The sequence below is a fragment of the Tachyglossus aculeatus genome, chromosome X1 (assembly GCF_015852505.1).
Source record: "Tachyglossus aculeatus isolate mTacAcu1 chromosome X1, mTacAcu1.pri, whole genome shotgun sequence".
Taxonomy (NCBI): Eukaryota; Metazoa; Chordata; class Mammalia; order Monotremata; family Tachyglossidae; genus Tachyglossus; species Tachyglossus aculeatus.
This window is the reverse complement of record NC_052101.1, coordinates 106,968,826-106,992,115: the sequence shown is the minus strand read 5'-3', so window position 1 is coordinate 106,992,115 and position 23,290 is coordinate 106,968,826. Positions and strand designations below refer to the sequence as shown.

Sequence of the window (23,290 nt, the reverse complement as noted above, 5' to 3'; positions counted from 1 at the left end):
TCGTACCTCACCCGTTGATTTCCTACTACGACCCAGCCCAGACTGCACACTCTGCTCCTCTTGTGCCAACTTACTCACCGTACCCTGATCAGTCTATTTCGCTGCCGACCCCCTTCCCATGTCCTCCCCTTAGCCCGGAACTCCCTCCCCCTCCATATACACCTGACCACCACTCTCTCCACCTTCAAAACATTACTAAGGTCACATCTCCTCCAAGAGGCCTTCCCCAATTACCCTTCTTTTCCCCATCTCGCTCTCCTTAGTGCCTCATCTATGCACTTGGATCTGTGACCTTTGGGTATTTGATATTTGCCCCACTCCCCACGGCACTTATGTATATATCTTTAAATTATGTCATAAATTATTTATTCATATTAAGATCTGTCTCCTCCTCTAGACTGCAAGCTCATTATGGGCAGGAAATAGGTCTGCTAATTCTGTTCTATTGTACTCTCCCAAGCACTTAGTACAGTGCTCTGCCCATAATCAGCACTCAATAAATGCCAGTGATTGATTGATTGATTATACACTTGTCAGCATTTACAGGCTCCTTGTTTGCTGCTTCACTGGTTTGTATACACAATTGTAATGGTAGGCCTGCAGGTCTGTACCAATTTTGTCAACAACTAAAAACATAAGAGAGATTTAAATGAAAGGACCAGTGAAAGAAGAACCTGAAACTTTTAGAAATTCAGTTGAAAGCATTACACAATGTGCAATCCAGACAAGGCAGCCAGGTGAGTGATGTTTCTTTGCCAATGTTGACTTCTCAAGGTCTGAGGGTATGATGGCCATGAGTTGGCTGCCATTTGAGAAATTCAGGATTAGAAAATCCAAGAATGTAAAATCAACCATGAGAGATTTAACATTCATGGTACATTCCCAAACTGAGGAGGGAATCTAGATTGATGCCTCTATGTGAAGAAACAAGATGCTATGGAAAATGATAGGGGAAAAAGAATAGAACATCAGGAACACTGATGGTCACATCTACTATCAGCATTGGAAGCATGGTGGCTTAATGAGTTGGATTAAAAGAAAGAACAGCAAGATCTCAAGACCTTAGGCTCATGAGATATTGTACTTATTAAACTGCCCACTGGGTATGGTGCTGGAAAATATTGGCCACTGGGCAACATTTTGAGGTGTTCCTGATGGAGCATTCTTTTAACATCAGGTTAATTTAGATTTGGTATGACTCTTAAGGAGGATTTCACTGTCAGCCCTGAGATAATGGGGCAATTTGGAGCTGGTGTTGTATATTATACAGTTTTGTTAGAGAGCTAAAGAGTAATAGAAATATGCTCCTTGAGGGACTGTACTCTCTCAAGTGCTTAGACAAGGTTTCTGCACATAGTAGGCTCTCAATAAATACTATTGATTAATTGATGATGGAAGCAGCAACTGTGTTATCATCCTTGGTCACCAACAAGGCAATGAGAAAAAAATCTACACAACTGTAAAATTTTGGGGAGGGGACAGACATCTCTTAAGATAGTAGAATAAGAAAGACAAGGGATTTTCAGCTCAGTGTTATTCCAAGGGGTGCTTTGAAACACTGAAGGCATTATAATTCTTATGGCAAATGATGGAGAGGGACAGAGGGAAAACAAGGCTTAGCTGGGTAAACCAGTTGATGAGGCAGCCTTGCTCAGTGCTTCAGACTATCTACTGCTGCTTTCTTTCTCTCCAGAACATCTTAGCTCTACAATATTGTGTGTGTGTGTGTGTGTGTGTGTGTGTGTGTGTGTGTACACCAGTGAATGAATGGGTGGAGGTGGATGTGTGAGGAAGGCCTGCCTGAGAGGAATCCTGGATGTGAGGGGGTTTTGAGATAGGGCGGCAGGGAGGTCTTGAAATAGTAGAAAATCCCTCCTTAGGTGAATAAATTAACCTTGGTGTTTCGATTTTCCAGTCTACAAATTAGAAAATAATTTTTGAATTCCTTGGTTTTGCCAATAGTTTGTAGTTGTATAATACTCGGTGAACGAGAGTAAGTGGAGAAGTGGAGAAGCAGCGTGGCTCAGTGGAAAGAGCCCGGGCTTGGGAGTCAGAGGTCATGGGTTCTAATCCCGGCTCCGCCGCTTATCAGCCGTGTGACCTTGGGAAAGTCACTTAACTTCTCTGAGCCTCAGGTACCTCATCTGTAAAATGGGAAGTAAGAATGTGAGCCCTACATGGGACAACCTAATAAACTTGTATCCTCCCCAGTGCTTAGAACAGTGCTCTGCACATAGTAAGCGCTTAATAAATGCCAACATTATTGTTATTATTATTATTACTAGAGTTGCTACAAGTTAAAAGAAGCAAACAATGAAAAGGAAATAAACCACGAGTTGATATTTTCAGAGTACTGTTTAAAGATGGTAAACAGCAGTATTAATGAGATACCAGAAAAATCTGATAGGACTCTCTGGGCTGCTATCCCTCCTGTTCGTCCTGTCCCTGGGCGTTGTTGATGTTGTCATAACACTCATCCTCCTGTGTCTGCTAGCCAAAGAGTTCTGAGAGAGGGATGAAAGTGGCCCACAACAGGATACCCACTTCTTGATGGAGCCTACTAATAGATGGGACTCGGGAGGAATCACTCTGGCTGCCTCTGTAGTAGTTCCCTAGAGCATATCTATGGCACACAAACCTAAGCTTTTCAATCAATCAATCAATGGTATTTGTTGAAAACTATTCTGTGTGCAGAGCACTGTACCAAGCACATAGGAGAATACAACAGAGTTGGTACGCATGTTCCCGGCCCACAGTGAGTTAATAGAACGTTATGCAAAAAATACTAGGCATGAGACTAAGCACACAATCATTAAAATACACATGCTCTAATTGTGTGTACCATCAGAATGTCTGGTCTAAATGAAAAATGAACTATCTGCAAAAAAAGATTAGCTCTTGGCCACACACACGATTTCATGGTGTATAGGTGGCTTAGTGGAAAAACACAGGACTGAGAGTCAGAATTGGGTTCCAGTCCTAGGGCTGTGACTGGTCTCCTGAGTGACCCTGGGCAAGTCACTTAATCTCTCTGAGAATCAGTTTCCTCTTCTGTAAAATGGGGATAAATAGATGGTGAGCCCCTTGTGTGCACAGACATGAGACAACATTTATGCTCATCAGAATGGAAGTAGCACAATGGATGATGGACATTATAAAAAGATGACATTAAAACATATATGTCCATCATATGGGGAAATTGTTGATTTGGGATGAAGATTCAACCTATGGGAGGAATTCAGACCAGACTCAAAATACTACCTGATTAAATCCCAAAGATACATACTGCTACATTGTCTGCAATTCAGGATTTTTATTCCATTTCAGTCCAACCACTGACCTAGCTCCTAGCCACTTGATGTTACCATTAAACACCTACAAGAAGGTGCTGTTTGGGGTTTTCTCTTCTGCAGTCGAGCCTGTAATAGTTCCACTAAGGAAAAGAAATTGATTTTGGAGTTCCTGAGTAAAGGATGAAAAGCTCACAGGGTAGTTGCAGAGAAAGGCAGAGAAAGGCAAAAAAATGTAAAGATGATTTTAGAGAATGAACCTCTCCAGGTCTAAAGGTTAGGAAACAAGATCTGTACAGAACTGGACTCAATCCATTTCTTCCATAATGACATTATATTGGCACAGAAGAAAGATAGCCTGAAAGACTGCCAGCTAATTAAAAGGCCAAATAATCGGGTGAATATGGAAAGAAAATAATACAATCACTGGGATGTTGAGTGCTAATCAAGCAGGATCTCACAAGATCACAGAACCTTTTTTTTGTTTGTTTAAAAATGAGTTCACGTTGAAGAGACACATAAATGCATTCTGTCCCTCTGCTGGCATGTAGAGCAGAAGAAAAAGCATTATTGCTTATAAGCCTGATGGATGGACCTAACATATCTTTTTCAAGGAAACTGGCCCAGTAATTATGCCAACAGAGGAATAGAACATCTCTTATTCCATAAATGAATCTTTAAAGGCAGGTCAAGAATATGCCTTTGGTCCTTGATAATAAATCAAGAAGTAGGTCCTAAAACCTAATATTGAAGACCTATCAGCAGTCAGTGCAGTGAAGTAAATTAATTATCTCCCTTCTACTTTTCCATGGTCTTTTCCCACTACACTCTAGCCTACCTGCTTCATTCCTCTAAAACGGACCTACCTGCGGAGTCCTGCTCTGGTCTCTCCCACTACCGACAACTTAGTCACATCTGACTTCCTGCCTGGCATTCTGTCTTTCTGCACATCTGGCAAACCACTGCTCTCCCCATCTTAAAAGCCCTATTGAAATTGCATCTCTCCAAAGAGGCTTAGCCCGGTAAATGTCTAATCTCCCCACTTCTGCCACCTCATTCATTTATTCATTCATTCATTCAATCTTATGTATTGAGCACTTACTGTGTGCAGAGCACTGTACTAAGTGCTTGGGAAGTACAAATTGGTCAACGTTTCTGAGCCACGTAAGCACTTGGGAACTTACAGCCCATGTAGCATCTATGTAACAATCTTTACATTCTACCATTTCCTCCCACCTTAAATTTTTTTAATGTCAATCAGTCAGTCAATCATATTTACTGAGCGCTTACTGTGTTGCAGGGCACTGTACTAAGGGCTTGGGAGAGTACAATATAATGGACACATTCCCTGCCCATAATGACCTTTCAGTCTAGAGGGCGAGGCAGACGTTAATATAAAGAAATAAATTACAGATGTATATGTGTTGTGGGGATGGGCAGGAATGAAGGGAGCAAGTCAGGATGATGCAGAAGGAAGTTGAAGAAAAGGAAAAGAGGGCTCAGTCAGGGAAGACCTCTTGGAGGAGATGTACCTTCAATAAGGCTTTGAAGTGGGGGAGAGTAATTGTCTGTCAAATATGAGGAAGGAGGCCATTCCAGGCCAGAGGCAGGATGTGGGTGAGAGGTCAGCGGCAAGATAGATAATAAGAATGATGGCATTTATTAAGCGCTTACTATGTGCAAGGCACTGTTCTAAGCACTGGGGAGGTAACAAGGTGAACAGGTTGTCCCACGGGGGGCTCGCAGTCTTCATCCCCATTTTACAGATGAGGTAAACTGAGGCACAGAGAAGTTAAGTGACTTGCCCAAAGTCACACAGCTGACAATTGGCGGAGCTGGGATTTGAACCCATGACCTCTGACTCCAAAGCCCGGGCTCTTTCCACTGAGCCACGCTGCTTCTCAAGATCAAAGTAATGAGAAGGTTAGCATTAGAGGAGCGAAGTGTGTGGGCTGGGTTGTAGTAGGAGAGTAGCGAGGTGAGGTAAAAGGGGGCAAGGTGGTTGAGTGCTTTAAAGCTAATGGTAAGGAGGTTTTTTTGTTGCAGAGGTGGATGGACAACCACTGGAGGGTCTTGAGGAATGGGGAAACATGCCCTGAACGTTTTTGTAGAAAAATGATACAGGCAGCAGAGTGAAGTATGGACTAGAGTGGGGAGAGACAGGAGGCAAGGAGGTCAGCAAGGAGGCTGATGCAATAATCCAGGTGGGATAGGATAAGTGATTGTATTAACATGGTAGCAGTTTGGATGGAGAGGAAAAGGTGGATTTTAGTGATGTTGTGAAAGTCGAAACGACAGGGAGAGGATAGGTTTGGGTGGGAAGATGAGGAGATTTGTTTTAGACATATTAAGTTTGAGGTGATGGGAGAACATCCCAGTAGAGATATCCTGAAGGCAGGAGGAATGCGGGACTGCAGAGAGGGAGAGATCAGGGCTGCAGATGTAGATTTGGCTATCATCCACAAAGAGATGGTAGTTGAAGCCATGGGTTAATGTCTTTCTCCCTTGCTAGATTGTAAACACCATGAGGGCAGAAATCGTGACTACTACTTTTATTGAACTATCCCAAGCAGGTGCTCGATAAATACTAAGGATTGACTTTGTGCGGGGGCGGTGGGGGAAGGGGTGGTGCATATATGCATGTTTGTTTACATGTAAAGAAGCGGTAATTAATATACAAAAAAATCGCCAAATTTCATTTTTTTCTGCTCCACTTCTTTTATGGTGTCTTTCTTTGCTTTTGATTTTTGGTTTTCCTTTTTTTGCTGTGTATTTTGGTTTTCATTTTGCAAGGCAGTGGAACAGATTCACCAACTCTGTCTAAAGCTATATTATCATACTCAACAATGACTTATGAAATAAATGAGGGTAAAGCAGTTTTTGCTGCTGGCCTCGCACAAATATTCTCTTTTATGACCACGTTCTTGCCAACGATTCTGCAATATTTGCTGTTAGGCTCAGGCAGCGTAGGCAAGAAAGTGTGGATGACAGTACTTAGTCATCTTGGTACTTAGTACAGTGCCTGACATATATTATGAACATTATTACTCAGCACAACCTAACTACTGAGAAAACAACTGCAGCACATCACTTCATGGAGGTGGAAGTAGCATGGCCTAGTAGAAAGAGTATGAGCCTGGGCTCTAATCCCAGCTCTGCCACTCACCTGCTGTGTGACCTTGGGCAAGTCACTTAACTATATAATAATAATAATGGCATTTATTAAGTGCTTACTATGTGCAAAGCACTGTTCTAAGCGCTGGGGAGGTTACAAGGTGATCAGGTTGTCCCTCGTGGGGCTCACAGTCTTAATCCCCATTTTACAGATGAGGGAACTGAGGCCCGGAGAAGTTAAGTGACTTGCCCAAAGTCACACAGCTGACAAGTGGCAGAGATGGGCGGAGACTATTCTGTGCATCAGTTTCCACAGCTGTAAAATGGGGATTCAACGCCTGTTCTTTCTTCTACTAGGCTGTGGGATGGGGCCTGTGTCCTAGCTGATTAACTTGTACTGCTACAGCACTTTAGAACAATGCTTGACATATAGTAAGCAGTTAGCAAGTACTATATATAGGGGTGTATGTGTGTATATAGATATATAGAGAGATATATAGTACCTGTGTATATATATATATATATATATATATATATATATATACACATATATATATATATAAAATGGGAGAAGATAGATACATATCTACATAGATATTTATCTATCCCCCAATCCTAAACTAAATTCCTATGAAATTATCCCATTCTGGTTCATGCTGGAAGAGATAATAGGGCCACTCAACAGCTTTTTTTGTGCCCAAGAAGCCCAACATAGGGATGCAGTGCTCATCTTGAATGGCAATGTTCCATAAAAGGCATCTGGCTATGTTCTCATGGGCACTGTGGGTAAGACATTATCTCAATGACATTTATACACATGGATGCAGCTCCACCCTTAGCAGCAGCCACAAACACTAAGGATGCAATACATACATTCAGTTCTCTTATAACACAGTGTTACTGATGAATTCTCTAATTAAGGAAAACTTGCATTAAGAGTACACATCTTGACTTCTGCTGTGCGTATGTGCACAACTGTTTTCTCCAATGGCTACCGATCAATCTGCGCATCAAGCAGAAACTCCTCACCCTGGGCTTCAAGGCTCTCCATCACCTCGCCCCCTCCTACCTCACCTCCCTTCTCTCCTTCTACTGCCCAGCCCGCACCCTCCGCTCCTCCACCACTAATCTCCTCACTGTACCTCGCTCTCGCCTGTCCCGCCATCGACCCCCGGCCCACGTCATCCCCCGGGCCTGGAATGCCCTCCCTCTGCCCATCCGCCAAGCTAGCTCTCTTCCTCCCTTCAAGGCCCTGCTGAGAGCTCACCTCCTCCAGGAGGCCTTCCCAGACTGAGCCCCTTCTTTCCTCTCCCCCTCGTCCCCCTCTCCATCCTCCCGTCTTACCTCCTTCCCTTCCCCACAGCACCTGTATATATGTATATATGGTTGTACATATTTATTACTCTATTTATCTATTTATTTATTTATTTTACTTGTACATTTCTATCCTACTTATTTTATTTTGTTGGTATGTTTGGTTCTGTTCTCTGTCTCCCCCTTTTAGACTGTGAGCCCACTGTTGGGTAGGGACTGTCTCTATGTGATGCCAATTTGTACTTCCCAAGCGCTTAGTACAGTGCTCTGCACATAGTAAGCGCTCAATAAATACGATTGATTGATTGATTGATTGATTTTGATAGCAAATCACAGCCTATCCAGATACATATACGTTTATTAACTACCCAAGAACATTCTAACCAAAAATATGTGTTACCGGAGGATTGAATGTATATTGTACATATAAACACCTTACAAAACCAAAGATTACCCTATACGTAGGTATGGCTAAAATAATGGTATTTGTTAGGCACTTACTATGTGCCAGGCACTGTACTAGGCTCTGGGGTGGATAAAAGCAAATTGTGTTGGATACAGTCCCTGTCCCACATGGGGCTCACAGTCTCAATCCCCATTTTACAGATGAGGAAACTGAGGCAAAGAGAAGTTAAGTGACTTGCCCAAGGTCACACAGCAAACAAGTGGGGGACCTGGGATTAGAACCCGTGACCTTCTGACTCCCAAGCCCATTGCTCTATTCATTCGATCGTATTTATTGAGCGCTTACTGTGTGCAGAGCACTGTACTAAGCACTTGGGAAGTACAAGTTGGCAACATATAGAGCCGGTCCCTACCCAACAGCGGGCTCACAGTCTCTATCCCCTACACCATGCCGAACCATCTGTCAATATTTTTGAATCTGCTTGAAAACCTCACTCAAGAAAAGGAACAGTCACCTCCTGATCACCACATGCCAATCCCAACAGTCCACAGCTCTATCACAATGTTTGAGGCTCTGCTTACTATGCCTTTTAAACATTTGTTTTACTTTCTCCGCTCTGTATCTGTCCCATTTCAGCTCACCATTCAGCAGCTCCTTAGGTATTCTGCTATCATCCATCCTCCTCGCATGCATCACCAGTAAAGCTATGTTGCTTTGAGTATTGCCCTAATATCAAAAATCTTACTGTGTTTCAGGACTTCCTTTTTAGTGATCCTCATCTAAAATGAGAGGTTGAGTGTGGGTAAAGTACATAAGCATAGAAACAGGAATTTCAAATTTCATACTTTTGGTATCTCAACCAAAATCCTGAGTTTGAGGGCATTTATATTTGTATTAATAGTCCAATAGTCAAAGAAGTTCTGAGTATAGTCAGTTCTCTAGAAACATCATGTTTTTTTGACAGAATAGATGGAAGAACCAAGGAACATTATTTCTGCGATGAACGTCTCTTTGGATAGACTGTGATGCGGTATCGGAAGAAACTTTAACACATACATATGGCATTGGATTGGATATGGTAACAGGAGTTTTCCTTTATATGGGTGTTCTTCAAGAACATAAATGCTGCATTCTAGGAGAACTGTACAATTAAATTTAAGAATAAACAAAAGAATTGTTCTGCGAACAAAATGAAGTGAACACATTTTCTTGATGTAAATTACTATCATCAACATTATCAACTAATTTTTACTGGATACTCTTCTAGGTACTACAGCATGCCAACTGGAAGAAACAGGATGCCAAAACCCTGAAAGATGATAGAATAAATTGTAGAAGAGGTTGGTTGGAGATAGTGAAGTTTAATCAGAACAGATGCATAGTGGTAGACAGGGTAAAGAAAAATAAGCTGGGCAAATATGTATTGCAGAAATACTGGCTTAATGCAACTGAAGCAGAAAAGGTTCCTGGTGTTTTGGTGGATTCCAGATTTAGAAAGAATCAAGCAACAATATAGGATTGATGTGAAAAAAGCAAGCACTGTACTCTGGTTGCAGAATATAGTCACTGGGAGGTAAAACTCAAATCCTTATTAAAGGGATGTGGCCCAGTCCTGAACTCTACCTTGAAAGGGATTTGGGAAATAGTGATAGGACTTTTTACAGAGAAAAGGCTTTTAAAGGAGTTATTAAAATGTTGGAAAATTAGACCTGACAGGAAGAAGTTTGAAGGAAGATTTGATCATTATCTTCAAATATAATGTAGGGCTTTTATCAGATGTAAACCAATGTTCTGAGTTTTCTCTTATGACAAAAGCAGGAGGAAATGAACCTTAAGCTACAACTGAAGGTTTAGAGTAGAGTTGCTAAACAGTGCAATGGATTACTGAGGGAGGATGTGGAATGTTCTTCTCTATGGTTATTGAATTGGAATAGACTCATATCTGTCCAGAATGGTAAGGCTATGGACTTGATGGGAGAGGGAACAGATTAAATAACCTCTCAAGGTCTCTTCCAGACTCTAAATTTACAGGCCTTGACAAATGACTATACCACACCTTTAAAATTAAAACCCTGGTTACATAGCTTGTGCATGAATGAGATCTTTTTTTCATTAGTAACCCTAACATGCATTTATTGACTGATGTTTCTGGCAGTAACTGGATAATTATGTACATATAAACACTATATGATCCAGAGACTGTCGTGGCATGAATCCCAAACCACTACCACCCCCCACCCAATATGACCAATATTTGGTCGCTTGGATTTAGTCTTGAGCAAAAACCACATCCACTCACAACACACTAATTAAAGCTGAAAGACATCACAAAACTAGAGCTAGAAATAAAGGACAAAAGATATATGCATCCATGAACGTGACCAAATTTGAGGAAAAGGAGGCACCGAGTGAAAATTTCTGGGAGGCCTCAAAGTTAAATTCCTATAGCTAGCCCCCAGATTATTTCTCCAAATTATCCTAGCTGTCATAACACAATAAAAAGCAAGCATCTCACTCTCAGATGACAGGTCTTGGAGAGTTTTAAAGTTGATCATAAAAACTGTGAATTGCACCAGTTATAGAGTGAAATCCTCCAAGCTGGTCTTTTAGTCATCCAGCTAAAAAAAATATCCTGAAGAAAGAAACAAGGAATCACTAATCCACTGTAATGTTTCAGCAAAGTGTGAAGATAATCTAACACTTCCAAGACTGCACAGCAGCTATGAACTTCAAAACTTGGTAACACAGCCTTAGCAGGAAAATGTAATTCAGCTATTTGGATGACAAGTAGTCATGTAGTACTGCATTACCAGGAGATATTAAAATGACCCTGTTATTTTTGTCTTAGATTTTCTGGGTGATTTGCCCTTGAACTAATCTGGTTCCCATTTTGGTCCAGATTCCCACAGGCCCATGAGCTGCAGAACTATTAATAACAATAATAATAATAATAATAATGATGGTATTTGTTAAGTGCTTACTACGTGTCGAGAACTGTTCTAAGTGCTGGGGTAGATACAAGGTTATCAGGTTGTCCCACGGGAGGGGGGCTCACAATCTTAATCCCCATTTTACAGATGAGGTAACTGAGGCACAGAGGAGTTAAGTCACTAGCCTTATAGGATGTTAACCATTGTTCTGAGTTTTCTCAAGACAAAAGCAGAAGGAAATGCACCTTAAGCTACAACTGAAGATTTAGATTTGCTAAACAGTGCAATGAGTGTGGCAAGTGGCAGAGCCAAGATTCGAACCCACAACCTCTGACTCCCAAGCCTGTGCTCTTTCCACTAAGCCACACTGCTTCTCTAGATGCTTCTTTAGATTCCCTAACTCTGCCTCAGACCCAAGCTCATCAAGAAGTAACACTTGCTGGGTCACATGTGTCCTGATGGTCTAATGCTATATGACACTTTGACATATGCTTGGATATTCCAGCATCATGCCCAGCCCCACATTCCATATGTTGCTTTTCACAGGAAGCAGTATTCCAAAACCAGCCTTATGGATCAGCAGGCAGGCTACTCAACATCTCCATTCTGGACCCAGCACAAACTTTCATATGCCTGGAAATGACTAGGAAATCACAATCACCCAACTCGGAAGCTGTTCAGAAGCATGCTAAACTAAAGCTTGCTTACAATTGATTTCCTAAGAGCTCTGAGAACATATTGTGATAAATCAGAAGCTAACTCAAAGAGACTTAAGTAATCCACTTTAGAAACAACATTTTTTTTTTTTTTGCTGAACAAAAAAAGACACCAATGGATTCAATAAATGTTTCTATTTTAAAACGTGAAGCAGATAGACTGGGAAAGTACTCAAACAACGGTAGCCTCACAACCTAGGAATTAAAATCATTATACAAGATTTCTATGGAATTTTAGGCATCAAATTTTCTCATTTAGCTAAAGTTTTTTTGCTTTTTCAATTATTACCCCAGCATGAATGGTGAAATGATTCAAATCGGTATCAGTTTTTACAAAGGAAAAAAATCATGTTTGTAGACTCTCAGAACAAAACCCCTTTGAACTTCAAAGTCACTTATGTTTCAAGAAGATATTTGTGCATATAGTTGAATTACAAAATTGCAATGAATAACACAATAGGTAGCCAGTGAATATGAGAGACTTTCAGACTGTAGCTCAGGAATTTTAAATAATTAGCTCTTGGCAATTTTTCATTTTCAGAAACACCATATAGCAACTCTTTCTGATTAAACTATGTTCATCGTTCTCAGCAGTTGAGGACACATATAGACTCAACAGGTTGTTGATGCGATTTTCCAAATTGTATATTTTTTTTATCAAAAAGCCAATCTTTAACTGTTCTTGGTGTGACACTAAGGGAAATCATAATAATGAAAACTAACTCAGTGGAGCAATTTAATTTCATGAAACTGAAATATACCAGGAGAATGCATATTTAATGTCCCTACTCTAAAATCATCAGGTTATCTGATTGTGGCCCAGTGGCCATGTCAAAGATACTCCTCAGATCCAATAAATGGGCCTGAGATGGAGAGGTGTTGGTTTGGAAAATCACAGGCTACCCTTCTTGGCTCTGCCGTCACAGAGGTAGTAGAAATTCTCCAACATTATGGAGCCATCTAAAATCTAGGAGGGTTAAGAGAGTCTCACTGCTTCTAAAGGAGGGGGATATCATTGCATCACCTCTATAGTACACACATATCCCTTCTGGATAGCCAGGGAATAAGACTGGTTCCACATGGAGTGGGGAAATAACTGAATGTAGGACGAATAAAGGGAAGCTGGAATTCAGAGTTGAGCAGATTTAAAAACCAACATATACTTTGCCCCTCCAGAATCTCTCTCGTCACTTTGGAGTTACTTCTGCACCAGCTTCCTCATGAATAAGGGTGGGCGGAGAAGGTGGAAGGAAGGAAGGAAGAAAACAGAGGTGGAGAGAGGAGAGGAGCGTTTGAACATTGACGTTTGGGTCCGGTAAGGGAACGAGTTTCCGTGAATGTACAGAGAGGACAGCCGCAAAATTTTCCTCAATTTGCCATGACTTGTTCAGTCTCTAGGGAAATCTGCCAGTGGGTGAAGGCCTGATGCCCTCAATTGATTCTGGCCAAAATAAGAGGTCCCAATAAGGAGGATTTCCCCAACTGCTACTACTAGGTCAAGTGACAAATTTCTGCTATAGGAATGGTATTGGGAAAAAAAGGAGCCTACATCCTTTCCAGGAAATGAAAGCCCAGGACTCTACAACTTAATAGATCACTTAATCTAATGAATCTAAATGAGGGATTATTATAAGCATTTTAGGTAGCTAGGGAGTTCTTCCTCCAGAAATGGAAATTTTACATCAGATAGAAAATCTGCTGAACCTGTACCAAAGCCTAAATTGAATTGAAACCTTTTAAATAGTTTTCATTGGGAAACTACTTAACCTCCTTGTGCTTCAATTTCCTTGTATTTAAAATAGGGAAAACAGTACTGACTTACCTTGAAAGCCTGTTTTGAAGAATAATGTGAGTGAATTTAGAGTACTTAAAAATGTAATGGAAAATGTACTGCATATAGTTATTCATCAAGGAACACTAACAAGTAACATAGACGGGACATGGCGAAGAATAAAACTCTATGTCATTGAGCATAACAGACCTGATTGTCTCCCTCACGTATTTGTGATCCAGCTTCCCAAAGCTCTTGCATACCTAACCACGATGGAGAGGGGCAAAAAGAGGTGTCTCAATAGTTGAATGAGAAGGAATTGTGTTAACTTCCTTGGTAGGGCTAGTGGTAAATCCATTTTGCAGAGACACTGGGGTTCATGGGCACTTGAACTTTTTTGTTGTTGTTGTCCTCAATCCCAACCAGAATACTGACGGTGAGTTTCTTAAATGCAAGGCACACCTAGTGGATATGCAGCAGTGATGTGTTACAGCCAGGAGATCTCCCTTACTCACCCCTTAACTTAAACAGCAGTCTCTGGGGAAGGGAAGGGGCCATGATTGGAAAGACTGATGAATAGTAAAGATCGATGCAGATGCCTTTTTACATCCCTTTCACCTCTGCCACTTCTTCTCACCCTCCTCCCTCACCCTCAGACCTCTTAGCTATATATCACTACTTATATCACTAGGCTGAAAAAACCATAAACACCTGCCTGAGGAAATCCATTCAAATTTTTCACAAGCAGAAATCTCCCAACAATAAGATTCAAAAGGAGAGGTAGAGTTCATTATATATCTTTTAGAGAAAGCCCATTTATTTTAAGTCCTTGACCCAGGAGCATGTAATGACTTTTGTAGCTGGTAATAATCTGATTTTCTTGTAAATTATCTATCACACTCAAACACATTTATACTGCTTTTTTTTTCAAACTGATGGGCTAGAAAACCAGACCGTTGCCTAGAAAAAGGAATTCAAGTTACAGTTTTTCAGTATTGGGTATAAAAAACTTACAAGCAAACTGGAGTTTGGCTTCTTTGCTGACAATTGTCCCAAATGAATTAATTGCAAAGCATTGGTATATTCCAGAATCCCAATTTATATTTGGATTAAGAACCACAAGATTTCCTCCATTCAATTTGTAGTGATAATCCATACTGAGATCAATGTCACTTCCATTCAGCTGCCACCTGGAAAATAAATTGTACAGTTTATTTCTGGTTCATGCCCTTTATCTCTGAATTGGGAAATATAGATTTATATTTTAAAACCCAAGCATTTCAAAGCATTTTAAGCATTGCAAAGAAAGTACGAACATGTCATAGTTTTTTTTGCTGCTGTTAAAAATGATTAGGGCTATTGCACATCTCAACAATCTTTAATAAAAATTAGTTTTAAAATTAATCAGGTATAAGGAATGAAAAAGGGACCAAATGAAAATTTGAATTTAGATCACTATAAAGAATTTTTTTTCAGAACATAAATTGGAGTATCTATGGGGGATAAATGAGATTGACAGACTAGGTCTATAAAGACAAGAGAAGTGGCAATTGAGAATAAAAATTTTGCCCTGGAGAAAATATATTTATTTGGTTATATGTATATATATATATATATATATATAGATATATATAGATATATATTTATACACGTGTGTGTGTGTGTGTGTGTGTGTGTGTGTGTATCTTGCAGTAAGGGAAGGATAGAGGGCTAAATTATCCAGATTGACTATTTAATGAATCAATTTTTGTGGATGATTGATCAGCTTGGGATTTTGCCTATGTAAATGTCCTCTTAACAATTTGTCTATTTTTCCACCCATCTAAGGTATCTCCGGTATATGCTGCACTCTTGCAAAATTCACTAAATGATTCCCTGTTGTTCTGAGGAGCTAATGTTTCTCATCAAGTGCCAAATTTATGACCTAGAATTACTTTTCATACACAGAAATAAGGAATCCCATCCTCTGCATGCCTAATTTATTTCCTGGCAAAATCTAGGCATTTTGGGAGGAGCAGTAACTCTTTTAGACCACTGAGGGAATGTTTATACACTATGGCATATTGCCAACCAGTCAATCAATGATTTTATTGAATGCTTACTGAGAACAGAGCACTGTATTAAGTGTTAGGGACAGTACATCACAAGTACAACACACGTTCCAATGTAATTTATCCAAAACAGAGCTCTTTATCTTCCCCACCCGAACCCTGTCCTCCCACTGTCTTTCCTGTCATTGTAGAAAGCACGACCATCTTCCCTGTCTCATGAGTCCATAACCTTGTCTATATCCTCGACTCATTTCTCTCATTCAACCCACGTATTCAATCTGTCACTAAATCCTTTCCGTTCAACCTTCACAACATTGCTAAAATCACCCTTTCCTCTCCAGCCTAACTGCTACCACATTAATCCAAGCACTTATCCTATTCCACCTTGATTACTGTATCAGCCTCCTTGCTGATGTCCCAGCCTCCTGTCTCTCCCCATTCTCGTCCATACTTCACTCTGCTGCCCAGATCATTTTTCTACAAATATGTTCAGTCTATGTTTCGCCACTCCTCAAGAACCTCCGGTGGTTACCCATCCAACTCCACATTAAACGCAAATTCCTTACCATCGGCTTTAAAGCACTCAATCACCTTGCCTCCTCTTACCTCACCTCGGTACTCTCCTACTGCAACCCAGCCTACACACTTCACTCCTCTAGTTCCAGCCTGCTCAGTGTGCCTCCATCTCATGTATCTCACTGCTGACCCTTCGCCCACGTCCTGCCTCTGGCCTGAAAAGCCCTCCCTCTTCATCGCCAACAGATAATCACTCTCCTCACCTTAAGAGCCTTATTGAAAGCACACCTCCTCCAAGAGGACTTTCCTGAAAGCCCTCATTTCCTCTTCTCCCACTCCCTTCTGCACCACCCTTGCACTTGGATATGTACGTTTTATCCCCCCACCACAGCCCCGCAGCACTTATGTATACGTCTGTAATTTATTTCTTTATATTAATGTCAGTCTTCCCCTCTAGACTGTAAGCTTGCTGTTGGCAGGGAACATGTCTATCAACTCTTATATTGTACTCTTCCAAGGACTTAGTACAGTGCTCTGCACACAGTAAGCACTCAATAAATATGGTTGATTGATTGATGTTCTCCGTCCTCATGCTCGGCTACTCAATGGGCCTCATTTCTATCTCTCCCACCACTGACCACATCCTGAATTCCATGCCTAGAATTCCCATCCCTTTTTAGATCCAAAAGACCATAGCTGTCTTCATTTTCAAAGCCCTTCTGAGAGCACATTTCCTCCAGGAACTCTTCCTTAATTACTGTATTTTCCTCAGTTTACATACTTCCAACAATTACCCCAAGCTTTATGTGTCATCTAAGAACTTAAGTATTAACAGTTCCCTGTAGCACTCATGTACATCTCATACACTCAATTATGTATTATCTGTTATTTTTTAAGGTGTTTGTCTTCTCCATGAGATTGCAAATTCCTTGCTGACAGGGATAATTTATACTAAATTTCTACTCTAATCCATCAATTAGTGGTATTTAGTGCATGCTCATTATGTGCAAAGTACTGTACTAAGTGCTTGGGAGAGTACAATATAACAGAGTTAGTAAACACATTCCCTGCCAAAAAGGAGCTTACTCTTCCGAGCACTTAGTTGTCTGCACACAATAGGCACACAATAAATGCAATTGATTGATTGCTCAAAAATATTACATTTAATGAATTGTAAATAGCTAGGCACTAAACATTTCCCCAATGGCCTGAAAGAATCAATTCTTTTTAACTTAAAGTGCTTAAAACCATCATGGAGAAGACCCAGGCACTGGGAGAATTGATCGGTGATGATAAAAAATAATCTATTTTGACAAAAAGTACCACTCTGTTGCCAACGATGAGTTGTAGACTGCATCAGAGTTAGAAATGCATCAGTGACCTGAAAATGACTGAGACAAGATCCTTGCCCTTTAGTGCCTGATGCTGTGAGATTATATTTGAGTTATATTTTGAACTTGGTTTCCAAGAAGTGAATAAAAATGATGGTATTTGTTAAGCGCTTACTAAGGACTGGTGTAAATATAAGACAATCAGATCATCCATAGTGGCTATCCCACAAGGGTCTCACAGCCTAAGGGGGAAGAAGAATAGGTATTTTATTACTCATTTTACACATGACAAAACTGAGGCATAGAAAATTTAAGTGACATGACTAAAATCACACAGCAGAGTCAGGATTAGAATCAGGTCTCCTGATTCTCAGTCCTCTGTTCTTTAATAATAATAATAATAGCGATAATGGTATTTGTTAAGTGCTTACTATGTCCCAGGCACCGTACTAAGCGCTGGGGTAGATCAAGCTGGACAAAGTCCTGGGCCCATGTGGGGCTCACAGTCTCAATCCCCATTTTACAGATGAGGTAACTGAGGCCCAGGAAAGTGAAGTGACTTGTCCAAGGTCACACAGCAGACATGTGGCAGAAATGAAAAGAAAAGAAAGAAAAGAAGTGAATTCATACCCAGGGACTCAAATTAAAAGGAATAGTTCCATGTAAAGTGAATAGTCAGAACATCACTATTTCGATTAGGCTAAAACGTGTGTGTAAAATGTCAAAGAAACGAGCAATTCAGTCCCAATCCTTTTTAGCGTTCTACCTGTAAGATGCCAGGTATCATTCATTCATTCAGTCATATTTGTTGAGCGCTTACTGTGTGCAGAGCACCGTACTAAGCGCTCGGAAAGTACAATTCAGCAACAGAGACAATCCCAAAATGGGCTCACAGTCTAGAGCTGACAGAATCTGTTTTTTCTATCAATCAATCATATTTATTGAGCGCTTACTGTGTGCAGAGCACTGTACTAAGCGCTTGGGAAGTACAAGTTGGCAACATATAGAGACGGTTCCTACCCAACAGTGGGCTCACAGTCTAGAAGGGGGAGACAGAGAAGAAAACATATTAACAAAATAAAATAAATAGAATAGATATGCACAAGTAAAATAGAGTAATAAATGCATACAAACATATATACATATATTCAGGTGCTGTGGGGAAGGGAAGCAATTTTCCTATTTGTAGTACACTGTCATAACACTAGAAATAGGTTTGAAACATGAGAAATGCTGATCAACAATTCTTTTACCTGAAAAATATCTGCAATAAAAGTAACACAAATAGCTGGTCTAGAGGTCTCAAACATAAATCATATTTTTACAAAGGTCCATGGAGTCTATTGAATTCTGCAAAATAAAAACTCTGGGTCCATTTTTCTAGTTATGCCTAATTTTAATGCATTTCAAACATTCCCAGGAAGCAACACTAATTGTTCTACATTTAGAAAAATGGGAAGCAGCATGGCTTAGTGGATCTCTATCCACTGGGCCTGGGAGTCAGAAGGACCTGGGTTCTAATCCCAGTCCTGCCACATGTCTGCTGTGTGGCCTTGGGCACGTCACTTAACTTTTCAATTTCTCAGTTACCTCATCTGGAAAAACTGGGGCTCACGGTCTAGGGTGGTGAGACAGACATCAATACAAGTAAACAGGCATCAATATAAATAAATAGAATTATAGATATGTACATACATGCATAAATGCTGTGGGGCGGGGAGGGGGGGAAGAGCAAAGGGAGTGAGTCTTAGTGACTGGGAGGGAGAGCTGAGGAAAAGCGGGGCTTAGTCTGGGAAGGCCTCTTGGAGGAGGTGCACCTTCAGTAGGGCTTTGAGTGATTGGCAGATTTGAGGAGGGAGGACATTCCTGGCCAGAGGTAGGACATGGGCCAGGGGTCGGTGGCAAGACAGGTGAGATCGAGGCACAGTGAGCAGGTTGGCACCGGAGGAGCGGAGTGTGCGGGCTGGGATGTAGAAGGGGAGAAGGGAGGTGAGGTAGGAGGGGACGGGGTGATGGAGAGCTTTAAAGCCAATATTGAGGAGTTTTTGTTTGATACGGAGGTGGATAGACAAGCCCCGGAAATTTTGAGGAGGGGAGTCACGTGCCCTGAACGTTACGGGAGAAAGATAATCCAGGCAGCGGAGTGAAGTATGGACAGGAAGTTGGGAGGTCAGAAAGGATGCTGATGCAGTAATCCAGAGAAGCAGCATGGCTCAGTGGAAAGAGCCTGGGCTTTGGAGTGAGAGGTCATGGGTTCTAATCCCGGCTCCTCCACTTGTCAGCTGTGTGACTTTGGGCAAGTCACTTAACTTCTCTGTGCCTCAGTTACCTCATCTGGAAAATGGGGATGAAGACTGTGAGCCCTATGTGGGACAACCTGATCACCTTGTAATCTACCCAGTGCTTAGAACAGTGCTTTGCACATAGTAAGTGCTTAATAAATGCTATCATTATTAGTCCATTACCTGTGCTGATGCACAAACTATCGTTTTGTGGTGTTGTTTGGCAAACATCTCTCCACTCTTCAAACCCCTCCGATGGATACTCATCTCGCACTACATCAAGCAGAATCCTCTTTCCACTGGCTTCAAGGCGTTCCAACCAAGCTCCCCTTCTAACTGTATCTTGTTCTTGCTTGTCCCAGCTCTGAGCCTGGAACTTCCATCCTAAACCCCTCCTCCCCCAACCCACAAGGACACAGTGCTCCCCATCTTTAAAATCCTCAGTCCCACATTTTATTGCTCACTCCTTGAAAGCAAGGAATGTGAGTTTAGCTTCTGCTTTAATTCCCCCAAGCACTTATTACCATGTTTAGCACTCAGTAGATGTTCCTATAGGCCACTGACTGATCTATTGATATGTGCTTTAAGTGGTTGCAGATATTTATCTGCCCTCGATGTGGAATGGACTGTTTGTCACCCATAAATAGGTCATTTCAGCCATACCCACATGCATGAACAGTTCTCCCCCTTAAATAGGACTTTCATACTGTTAGGCCTAAACGTAGGGCCAGTCAAGCAGTTCATGTTGGGGTTTCCTTATCCATTATGCACATTATAATTGTTGTTATCCCTTATCTATTTATTTACTTGTCTAAAAATAAAACCCACATTTTGGTTTATTCTTCTGACTGTTCAATGATTTTTCTCACATTAACAGGCAATTTCAAAGACTAATCAAAAGCAAGCATGAAGTGCCACACATTAGTGATTATTTGACTTTTCTATGTTCCACGGAGCATACTGAATTGAAGGAACTAAATAAAAATATGATTATATTGCTAGTTAGGGAGGGCTTAAAAAACACTTTCCTGTTCCAAAGTGTTCCTGACAGCCTTTTGCTGCCACTTTAGAATGTTTACAGCTTGAATAAGTACACTGGATGTCCTCATTTCAAAACAAAATCTTTCAGTTAAACTGATTGATAACAAAAGTTCAAATCTGCAAGACCATTTAATGGCTGAAAAGGATTAAAACTTAAAGGAGAATAATAAGCTCCATAAAATAATGTATTTCAACAGATGTCTATGATCAAAACCAATGACTTGCTTGAAAACCCAGAATGGACATGTTCTGTTATGGGATATTTATCTCTGGCTATTCCCCGTGCCCAGTAGTTTTGTCTCTATCCTGCACGTGCAAAACTTAAGTCATTTTACAGTCTCATTTTCTTCAGGAAGAGTAAAGAAGAAAGCATAATTATTCTTTTTGAAGTATATTTCTGCTGCAAAATATACAGCCTAGGCTTTAGAACTATATCCAGTGTTTTGGTAGATTCTTAGGGACATTACTTGGGATCATTTGCACAAAGCCTATTTTCTTCATTTTACCATACTTTTCATTTCATTTTTTCCCTTCCACACCTCAAAATCAAATATCAGTAAATGTACGCAGTTGATCATATTTTCCATATGTTATTAGGAAAATATTTAATCTAAATGTTCTTTAAATGAAGTTGAAAGTAAGGTCGTTAAATTTGTTGATTTCAATATTTTTAAAGGTACTGATGCCAAATCAACAAAGGGAACTAATTTCAAACAGTCAATCAGTGGTAGTCATCGAATGCTTACTGTGTGCAGAGGACTGTAGAATGTAAGTCCTCTAGACTATAAGCTCATGGTGGGCAGGAAACGTGTCTACCAACTCTGTTGTATTGTTATATTGCACTCTCCCACATGCTTGGTACAGTGCTGTGCACACAGTAAGTGCTCAACAAATATGATTGATAATGCACAAAGAGCTCGGGAGGGTACACTATAGCAGAGTTGGTAGACACCGTCCTTGTCATCATCATCATCATCATCAATCGCATTTATTGAGCGCTTACTGTGTGCAGAGCACTGCACTAAGCACTTGGGAAGGACAAGTTGAGCGCTTGGGAAGTACAAGTTGGCCACATGGAAGCTACAACTTAATTTCTCATACAAAGTGTTTTTTCTATGGACTTCTTTAGTAGAGAACGGGGGTCCTGTTTCTCAGTACAAATTAATCACTGGTTGGGTATGTGCTTTGTATATTTCTAAAATCAAAATATGCCCTTGTTTTTGTATTCCGTATAGTTTTAGACTTAAAACAATTCACATCTAATGAGAGATTTCAAAATAAAACGGATACAAGGAGATCCGACTTCTTCAATCAATCAATCAATCAATCGTATTTATTGAGCGCTTACTATGTGCAGAGCACTGTACTAAGCGCTTGGGAAGTACAAATTGGCAGCACATAGAGACAGTCCCTACCCAACAGTGGGCTCACAGTCTAAAAGGGGGAGACAGAGAACAGAACCAAACATACCAACAAAATAAAATAAATAGGATAGAAATGTACAAGTAAAATAAGTACAAGTAAATGTACAAGTAAAAATGCTTCAGAGCATCCAACTGAACAAAGCTCCTGATACAGAACTCAACCGACAGTTTAGTCTCGAAACTGAATTCATTCATTCATTCAATTGTATTTATTGAGCACTTACTGTGTGTAGTTTCCAAGCACTGTACTAAGTGCTTGGAAACTACAATTCAGCAATTAAGAGAGACAATCCCTGCCCACACAGGGCTTACAGTCTAGAAGGGGGAAGACAGACATAAAACAAGTAAACACACATCAATATAAGTAAATAAAATTATAGATACGTACATATCAAAACAAGTATACAGGCATCAATATAAATAAATAGAATTATACATATATACATAAATGCATAACTGCTGTGTGGTAGGGAGGGGGGTAGGAGCAAAGGGAGTGAGTTGAGGTGATGCGGAGGGGAGAGGGAGCTGAGAAAAAAGGGGGCTTAGTCTGGGAAGGCCTCTTGGAGGAGGTGAGCCTTCAGTAGGGCTTTGAAAAGGGGAAGAGTGATCTTTTGGCAGATTTGAGGAGGGACAGCATGCAACTGAATGTTACATTACATTTGGAAGCAGCATGGCTTAATGGTTAGAGCCTGAGCGTCAGAAGGACCTAGGTTCTTATCCTGGCTCTGCCACATGTCTGCTGCGTGACCTTGGGCAAGTCACTCAATTTCTCTGGGCCTTCGTTACCTCATCTGTAAAAAGGGGGTTAAGTGTGTGAGCCCCATGTGGGACAGGGACTGTGTCCAATCTGATTAACTTGTATGTACCCTAGTGCTTAGAACAGTGCTTGACACATAGTAAGCACTTAAATACCATAATCATTATTATTACTTATTGAAATTACCTTCACTGTCCTTTAGAAATGGTTATTTTCTTCTAGCAGAGGGTTAATTTAAATCTTCATAGCAAGAAACAGAGTTCCACTATATAGTAGGAATCTTTGCTAATGTGCTTTCATGAAGCTCAATAAACAAACACTTTAAACGTTTAGCAAAAGTCTGACAA

General features: G+C 40.6%; 1 protein-coding gene across 2 annotated transcripts in view; it reads right to left on the bottom strand.

Moving 5' to 3' along the window:
- The window catches only part of LOC119950329 (contactin-3-like), a 281,892-nt gene that overhangs the window by 164,705 nt on the left and 93,897 nt on the right, over positions 1–23,290 (bottom strand). For both annotated transcript variants that reach the window (XM_038772626.1, XM_038772625.1), the window contains exon 3: positions 14,556–14,731. In XM_038772626.1, the coding sequence (XP_038628554.1) occupies positions 14,556–14,697 (142 nt within the window). In that variant the 5' untranslated portion in view covers positions 14,698–14,731. The remainder of the gene's footprint in view (positions 1–14,555; positions 14,732–23,290) is intronic.